Source organism: Sinocyclocheilus rhinocerous, unplaced genomic scaffold (genome assembly GCF_001515625.1).
Source record: "Sinocyclocheilus rhinocerous isolate Xijiao unplaced genomic scaffold, SAMN03320098_v1.1 scaffold381, whole genome shotgun sequence".
NCBI classification, from domain to species: Eukaryota; Metazoa; Chordata; class Actinopteri; order Cypriniformes; family Cyprinidae; genus Sinocyclocheilus; species Sinocyclocheilus rhinocerous.
In genome coordinates, this window is record NW_015640044.1 from 73429 (window position 1) to 82428 (window position 9000).

General features: G+C 39.1%; 3 protein-coding genes across 5 annotated transcripts in view; 2 read left to right on the plus strand and 1 right to left on the minus strand.

Moving 5' to 3' along the window:
- The first annotated feature begins 7 nt into the window (after positions 1-7).
- Positions 8-1824, plus strand: LOC107752363 (C-X-C motif chemokine 13-like). Its single transcript, XM_016568313.1, has 4 exons — positions 8-386; positions 681-816; positions 1064-1144; positions 1263-1824. The coding sequence occupies exons 1-4, from the start codon at positions 323-325 to the stop codon at positions 1303-1305; spliced, it is 324 nt and encodes a 107-aa protein (XP_016423799.1). The 5' UTR covers positions 8-322; the 3' UTR covers positions 1306-1824.
- Positions 1825-1916: 92 nt separating this feature from the next.
- The window catches only part of LOC107752360 (CCR4-NOT transcription complex subunit 6-like), a 13395-nt gene continuing 6311 nt past the window's right edge, over positions 1917-9000 (minus strand). For 2 of the 3 annotated variants that reach the window (XM_016568308.1, XM_016568309.1), the window contains exons 8-13: positions 8005-8159; positions 7772-7923; positions 6680-6907; positions 5025-5227; positions 4623-4828; positions 1917-2298 (exon numbers count right to left, since the gene is read on the minus strand). In XM_016568308.1, the coding sequence (XP_016423794.1) occupies positions 2262-2298; positions 4623-4828; positions 5025-5227; positions 6680-6907; positions 7772-7923; positions 8005-8159 (981 nt within the window). In that variant the 3' untranslated portion in view covers positions 1917-2261. The remainder of the gene's footprint in view (positions 2299-4622; positions 4829-5024; positions 5228-6679; positions 6908-7771; positions 7924-8004; positions 8160-9000) is intronic. The other variant, XM_016568310.1, reaches the window with a different exon arrangement.
- Positions 5602-9000, plus strand: part of LOC107752362 (39S ribosomal protein L1, mitochondrial-like) — a 17603-nt gene continuing 14204 nt past the window's right edge. The window contains exon 1 of the mRNA XM_016568312.1: positions 5602-5610. Within this exon, the coding sequence (XP_016423798.1) occupies positions 5609-5610 (2 nt within the window). The 5' untranslated portion in view covers positions 5602-5608. The remainder of the gene's footprint in view (positions 5611-9000) is intronic.

Sequence of the window (9000 nt, forward strand, 5' to 3'; positions counted from 1 at the left end):
AAAAAATGCTAAAGTTTCTTGCCATGTGTTAATTATCGCCAGTGAGTTAACAAAATCCATTATTGAGATTCAGAAGTAAATTACTTTAAAATATTCAATATTATATTGTGAATTTATGTGATTATCTTTCCATCTCCTTTAAGAGTAAAACTATATAACTATTTTCCTCTGACAGTAAAATTCCAACTCATATGCATAATTCTTTTTCACCCACTTGCTATTATACGTTTATCACTTCCTCTTCTGAGCATCAATATAAACTGGGCAGACGACGCCTCTCATCCTAGACTTGCTTCACTCCACATCTGATCTCAGCCTCAACATGTCACTGCTCTCTTATTTACTGCTGGCAGCTACTGCAGCCTGCTGCTTCACAACCCTCTTTGGTAAGAGTATAGAAATGTATTTTATTTTTGTATTTTAGTGGTGCAGCATTCTGTGTGGTCAATATTATGTGGTGTTTTTATACAAAGATGTCTGTACAAACCAAGTGCTTTCGAAGTTTAAAAGGTGGATCTGTTAAAGGGTAAAATGTGCTATAATTTACTGCAGGTTAATTATGCACTCAACTGTTGTCCTAATTATTTTTTAACATACTAGCCATTTATTCGGTCTTTTTTTATTTCTGATAGAATGGTTACAGCATGTCATTCTAACTGTATCTACATGGCTTCTTTCAGCATTGCCAATGGATGGTGTTGTTGCCAACAGCAACTGTCAGTGTGTGACCACCACCTCATCCATAATCCCAGCTCGGCTGTTCCAGAGGATTGAGATCCTGCCTCCGGGAGCACACTGTCGCAAAACTGAGATCTTGTGAGTCATGATGTTTTGCTTCTACTCATCGGTGGCACACACACTTCAATCACAGACATGAGGGAAATGTGCAAGGGGGTGCATGTTTCCTCTGTTCTGACAAACCTCAGCGCTCTCGAAAATAGGTTACATTTTTCATTCATTTGCCCACGCAGCTCTCAGACAAATGTCACTTATTGCCCATACATTTGTGTAAGACAGGCAAATATTGTTGCATATATTTATTAAATCGTTTTAAATTCCTCAGGATTACCAAAAAGGACAACAAAACAGTTTGCATAGACCCTGAAGCACAATGGATCAACAAAGTCCTCACAAGAGTAATGAGGTAGGGTTTAAGTCTTAACTCCCAAAAACAAGACTGTCTAAGCTAGAATTGACCTTTTGTTTTATCTTTCTTTGCATTGTCTAATGGTCGTCTTTTGTTTCTTTTTCCTACTTTACAGCAAAAGAAGTGCAAAGGAAAGTGCCGAGACCACTGCGGCATAAATCAAAGCGGACAAGAACAACTGCGATAAAGACATTTTCCACTTCCTACTTTTCAACTATTCCTTTTCGTTAAACAGGCAACTCAAGTGTGCTGAATGTTATCAGGCCATATTTACGTAGTCACAAATTTGTTATCGTAGGCTGTCTACAAAATCTGTAATTATTATTTTGAAATAAAACTCACAACCTTCTTCCTTTAAAATGACATCTTTATTGCCTTTAAGGTGGGAGACTAGAATTTCTTGTTTTACAAATGGGCCACATGTAGCACCATTTTCATTTGCAAACAGAAAGTTTTTTTCCCCAATATAATCATCACCATATATGTTCATAGACTAAACAAGATTTACAAAATGTGTATTCCTCAGCGGAGGAGAAACTGCCTGAAAAAAACTCCCAAAGTCAATGAGAAAAATCCAGTGATTAAGTCATCATCTCATTGGGAAAATGCTCTTTTTTGGATATTCTAATCATTGTGTCTCAAGGTTCTTAGCAAAACAATACTTTACATTATCTTACAATCATGCAAGTCCTTCATTAATTAGAATTTCTTAATCAAGACTGACCTCAAACCCCGGTGCCATAATCCATATTCAATGAAAGACTACTGCTATTTTCCACATGCTTTTATTACTAGTTTAAAAATACTGCATGTTCATCAATCTGGATTAAAATAGCTGGCCATTCAGACCCTTTGCCATGAAGAAATATGTTCAGCTTGTTCAGTGGGACTTTCTGTAAGGAGAACACATGTATCCACCAGAAAACAAAACTACTGCTACCACTAAACCAGGGAAACAATGTTGATTGCAAATTGACTTGCTTACAGTTATAAAAACATTATAACTGTATCACGGCCACTTAAGTAGTCACCATGTCTCTCTGGTGAAGAGAAGAGATGGACAGATGAATGGATGAGTGGATGGAAGGGTGCAGGGATGGATGCTGGTGCTGGCTCACTCTGTAAGCGTCTTGCTTTCACAGGCAGTACTGCTGTAGAAAAGATGGTTCAGACTAGGCACAGTTTGATCAAAGAGGAATGCTCTACTTATCAATTTCTGCAAAAGTGACAAAAAGTGAAAGCACTGATGCTCAAGTGTTCCACTTTTAGAAATGATGCAATGTCAAATTTGCACAGCATTTCCTGATTAAATACTTTGTTAAATAAATGCTTCGGTTTTGCTGACTAAAAATCTCAAATGTGAAGGTGTTGCACGTATCCAAACCAAATATGTCAGTAAATTGAACAGGGATGGGAGTTAATCAGTGTGGTTATTGTTTATTTTCTGAAGTCTGATGGCAGTAAGTGATAAGTAGCATGCAGCACACATAGTCCAACACTAATTAGTCCACTTCAGCACCTCTGAGCTTCCTTTTGAAACGTATTACTCACACCAGCTCAACACAGAACAAGGCACAGTCTGCTGAAGCATGTTAGGGAAGTTATAGCTTTGTACAAAGAAGACATTAAGTGAGCCTGGATGTGTCGAATAGACAAATACGATCAACAACCTACGCTCCTCACAGGTTAAACATCACAAAATGCTCCAGGATTTTAACTCAAGACCTTGCTTTATACATTTTGATGATTGCTATTTTTTAGTTTATAAAAGTCTGAATTCATGCAGGGAAATGTTCTCACAGTAGTCATGTGACAGACAACACTAATGCCACTGACATCAAATAAATGCTTTAGAAAATGTAATAGTTTGCCCAAATTCATTCAGTTTAAGACTATAAATACACTACACAACTTTTACCACGGTTTGCACTCTTGACAAGTTGACACTAGATGCCTAAAGTCTGAGCAAATGCAGATTTGAGGTGACAGATTTCACAGAAAATCACAGTGTATATGATGGGCACAGACTTTTTTCTTTTTTAGCTTCGTACTATGAACTATGTCCAGTCGGACAACATCAAAAATGTCTGATATGATTTTACAACGCATATTGCTTTAACTGGTTATTTGTCTCCTAGCAATGACAGATATGTTTCTGTGTTAGTTTGCTGTGTTCGGAACAATACATAAATTCAGATTTTCAACGTTGTGTTTTAGCTTGCCGACCTTGAAAACCATAAATATGTAGATATAACAGTGAGAACAGCCTTTAACTACAGAAACGCTCTCGAATCGTATAGTTGTGCCAAACAAATAAAATGAAAGAATCATGTCACTTTTCTCTTCTCCAACAAATCACAAAATGACATTTATAAATTAACATTCATCCTGTACCGATGCAGCTGACAAGCCATTAGCATTGAAACAAATGTGAAACAGGACTAAGCTGAATTAGCCTGAGTTAAAGGGATAGTTCACCCAAAAATGAAAACTGTTCCACAGAAGAAACAAAGTCATACAGGTTTGGAACACCATGAGGGTGAGTAAAATATGACAGTATTTTCATTTTTGGGCAAACTATGCCTTAAACCCCTAGGTAGTCTTCTGTAGCAATTATAAATTGTACCAATAACGTCAACCATCTACCAATCAGAGATTCTCGCTGACATCATGAGATCACGGAGGCAGGGAGGACTTGTATTGTGTAAATATACATCAGTACGGTGATGTGATTTAGATGCTGATGCAAGCAGCAAGAGAAAACCGCACAGCTGGGTTATAATCAGTAGGGCTGGGATCCTCTTTAATAGTGTACATTTTTGACCAAAAGACAAGTTTGCATAATACTTTACATTGCACTATTAAGAATTTTCAATTAAAAATAGATTGCCGAAAATTCCTACCTCGCCGCAGTTTCAGTTCATAACCTTAATGCAAATCCATCCTCCGATAACATCCTGCACAGGATGCAGTAACTAATATTTGATTGCATAATAAAGAGACAAATGGGGTTTTATTGTACTGGGAAATTCACAGATTTAAATGCTGTCATAATGATTTCTTGTCAAATTTATGAGATGCTGAAGGGGAATTTAAAAGAGGATGCTAAATGAAACATCTTTTTTGTAATACTCTTTCTGACATTGTTATGCTACATGATCTGTCTTCGCTTAAGTTACACATTTCTACCATCCAAATACTGATACATGGCTTACACAATCTCACATTTAGACTCAGACAAACAGATCGATATCCCTGAAAGCAGCGTTTGTTTGGTACCAAACAGAGAATCCCAACCCTAATTTGGTATTAAGCTTTTGTTTTCATGTTGGAAAACGTAATAAGATCATATAATCGTGTGCAAAGGTTAAAAAAAAGGAACAAAGTAGGCGAGTACTTCACTCCTTAATGTGTGTGCCTATATTTGAAGGAGTTCATCATTCGTCCATGGTTTGGGGAAGGGGGGCTGCACTACCTGTGGACTGGCAGATGCAGCCCGTTGAGGGGGGGTAAAGGCGGGTGGTACTCCAGCTGAGCCAGAAGGGAAAAGTGATCGGAGGGGATGTGCGGGTGGGGGCAGCCAGTTATGTTGTTGTCCTTCAGCCACTGAGTCTCCAGTGGACCCAGAACGCCCAGAACACGCATGTGTGTCTTAGAGAAGAAGATGTAGTCAATCACGCCCTACAAAAAAGGAGAAAGCAGGTTTCAAAAATGGGTAAAAAAAAAAACAAAGATAAATAAAAATCTGTGACAATAATATAAAATTAGGAGCCAGCAGCTCCTAGTGCACTGGTTTCAGTGCAATACAATAACAAAGCAAATCACAATTCACTAAAACCGTGAAACCTAAATATATCTGAATTATGTATCTCCTCACCTTGAAGTCATAAGTGTAGTTGGTGTAGGGCATGAGATTCCCCTCGTAGGCACTCTTCAGCTGGAAACTGTGCGTGATACTGCCATCGGGCTTGCCATTTTTGCCGTTGCAACTGAAGTTGGTTAAGCAATCGCTGTAACGCAGTTCCTTAAAGTCTTTGTGATTTTCTGCAACTCCACCATTACTTAGATACTCCACCACACCTGTGAAAGGCCAGGAAACCTAGTAATGCTGAGACAAGAGCTTCATGCCGAATCTAAATTTTATGTCCATATTTCTCTTAGGAATGACATTAAAGGGGTCATATGATGCGATTTCAATTTTTCCTTTCTCTTTGGAGTGTTACAAGCTCTTGGTGCATAAAGAAGATCTGTAAAGTTGCAAAGACTAAAGTCTCAAATCCAAAGAGATATTCTTTATAAAGGTTAAGAGTCAGCCACGCCTACCTAAAACGGCTCGTTCTAACACACCCCCACATGTCTACGTCACGATGTGGGAAGATTTGCATAACGCCGCCCAAATGTTCACGCAAAGAAAGAAGGCGTAACTTTTATTCTCGCTGTAGTATTGTTGCCGCCGCCGCCATGTCGTGAAGACGCTGTGTGCTTCGTTGTGAAAGCGAAACTACTTTGTTTGGCCTTCCAAAAGAGGACGATATCGCTTCGTCATGCCTGGAGCTGATCCGTGCTGGTTGCTGAGGAAATACAACAACTTTGCGCTGTGGATAGCCGGATCGGCTTTCACCGTGGATGAAGTGGAGTCCAGTCCGGGGTCGTCACATGTGGTTGCCACAAGCCCTTCGGACACTCCTTTGTCGAATCCGCCTGCCGCGCTGTTCTCAAGCCCACCGGCCTCCGCTCACTCTAGCCCTCCGGCCGTTCCTCACGCTAGCCCCCGGCCTCTGCTCACTCTAGGCCGTCGTGTGTGACGCTGTGTTTCATTGTGTGACGCTGTGTTTCGTTGTGAAAGCAAAACTACTTTGTTTGGCCTTCCAAAAATGGACACGACTAGAAATCAGTGGTTAAGTTGTATTTACAACACTGTTCCAGAACACTTCAACCCTATGTGGAAAATAATGTGTTTTTTGAACCTTAAACCGCATAAACACATTTCATTACACCAAATACACAAAATAATGTTCTTTTTAGCAACATCATATGACCCCTTTAAAGAGTAATTCACCCCCCAAAATTAAAATTAGTTCGTCATTTACTCACCTTCATGCCATTCCAAACCTGTATGACTTTTTTTCTTCTGTGGAACATAAAAAGATATTTTGAGAAATGTCTCAGTGAGTTTTTGTCTATACAACGGAAGTCAAAGGTTACCTGCATTCTTTAAAATATCTTCTTTTGTGTTCCACAAAGTCATAGATATTTGAAACAACATGAGGGTCAGTAAATGATGACAGAATTTTCAATTTGGGATGAACCATCCCTTTAATATTGCAGCAGGTGGACATAGACACTTATCCTATTACAAGGAACGCAAAGGCAACTGCCAGCCATCCACTTCATGGGCGCTATATTACGGCTTGCTTACGTGGACTTCTTGAACTCATCTTAGTTGGAATTTACACAATATAGATTGCCCAAGTGAGTTCCCCATTCCCTCTAACTATTTATCTTCAATAAGCAATTCCAGACATCACTTACCAGAGTCTGGGAGGGAGTTGAGGTCAGCGCACAGGACTATAGGGATGGTGCTGGTGTCTGACGTGGGTGATGCAGAGTTGATGGAGCCCGATGCCCTCTCAGTGATGCTCTTTAGCTCAGACAGGAACATCATGGTCTGGATGAGCTTCACATCTGAGTACTCTGGATCCCAGTGCATGTGGGCATTAGCTACCAGCAGGAGCTGTTTCTCTGCAGGCTGCTTTAAACCTGCATTAGAACACCAGTAAAACGAATGGGATGGAAGTATTTTACTAAAGAGGAAGCAAATGGAGCTGTGACATCTAAAGATATTTTATATTCAAGGTCATTGCTCCTAGTTCAGAGAAATTCAAAAGCTGAATGTGAACAGGAAACTCTGTTTTCAAAGTGTAATCAGTATTGCAATATTTTGAAAACACAAAAATATTGTAGATTGAAGGGGGAAAAAAAATGAAGAATACGCTGAGAAAGAAGAAATAAAGCAGAACTCATCAAAAAGTGTGTATGCTTAAGAAATTGTATTCAGCTGTATTGAGGCATCATGAAGGAATTAAAAAGTATATTATCACTGAAATCCAACCTAACACTGAATTCAACCACAGGATTTCATTTTATATATCAGAGCAGCACATCACTTATGACTAACTTGGATTACCAAATTTTGACAGACATAAGTTTCATAATTTCATTTAATTGCAGCTGCATCTTCTAAAACATTCAGAGAATGCTACTGATGTTATTTTCAAAGTGGCCAATGTCTAGATATCCAATTTCCTAACTTGCCACACATAGCAAAAATGTAAAAAAAACAACCAAATGTAATATATAAATACTAATATACTCCGAATCATTTGTTTGATGTCGAATAATTTTTGGGCTCAAAATGAATTCTACTGACACAGTGTTGTTTGTGAACTTTAATTTATTTTCAGAGACACTAGTTATTATTGTCCTCTCATGTAAACATTTTTAACTTTGTGATTTACTGCCATCTACAGGACAAAGCTAAACAGAAGGTGTGTCAGTGAAGAACAGGAAACCTAAATTGAGCTATTTAATGTGAACTACAGAGTTATCATTCAAGGTCCTTACCACTAGCAAACAAGTCTTTCTTCACCTCCAACAGGACAGCTACTCCGATGTTATCTTTGGTCATGACTCTGTTTAGCATAACCTCCGAGCCCTCCGAGTTTGCCATGGCAACCTGATTGAACTCCACTGTGTGTTTCTGCACCAGAGTAAATCTAGAAAATAAAAAAGTGCACAAGATGAGCTTAATATCATTTCATTTTAAACCTTGTAAGAAGACAGAAGGAGATTCTCACTTCTCAGTCTTGAAGAACACAGCACAGCCATCCACATGTTTCCGCTCCTGTTCTGACATGAGTTTGGCACGAGACTTTGGACAGAAAAAGCCATCATATCCACGCTCTTTCAGTGTTTCCAGAAAGAAAGTGTAGTACTGCTCTGTTTCCACCTCCTGCACATGAGTTCAGTAAAGTTGGCAACGTATTCACCGATTCGAATTTCTCAGATCAATAACTTGTGAGCTAAAAGTTGTTACTACACAAATAACACCTCTTTTCAATCGTAGACAACCAGCTACAGCCTAATTTGCCTCAAAACGAATCTGTGAATATGTTGCCAAGCCAACTGTACTGAACTCTGCACATGCAGCTGGAGAATGAGCGTTAGAGCAAAGTATAAAACACTGCTGATATTAAAGCACCACACTCAAGTTTAAAGAATGATATTCAAAAGTAATTGCAAATTGTATTTGCATTTTCAATTTGTGGACACATATGTTGAGACATAATCCAAACGCAATTGAACAAAGTGGGTGTTGAGGAGTTTTAAGTTTGGTGTTTGACAAAGAGCAAACAGAAAGAGAAAGCGTGATCCATGTTATAGCTCTTTATATGAAGCATACAGACTTTAGTCAAGCCACAGATAAGCTTTATGCTGAAAAATGCACAATACACAATCTTCCAGCCTAAGTCATTGTATACATCAACAATAATTTGGGACAAATCTAAAGTGATTTAATGGAAAACTAGTGAGTGGTGCTCTGTGGCGAGGACAGACGCTGAGTGGCGCCGCCGGTGTGCGTACACTCATAGAAAACAGTTTGTCCGAATTTTAAAGACGTGGTGTGGCGCTGCGCTTCTCGTCCGGTGTGAGACCCCATTCAGTTGTGAGGTTCCACAGATGTATGAAAGATTTCTTCTTGATGTTGCTTGTTTGTTTGCAGGTAATAAATACTTAGTTCCAGGGTTTTGGCATTGTTTGAAGTGAAAGAAACCCCCCCCCCCCAAACAACA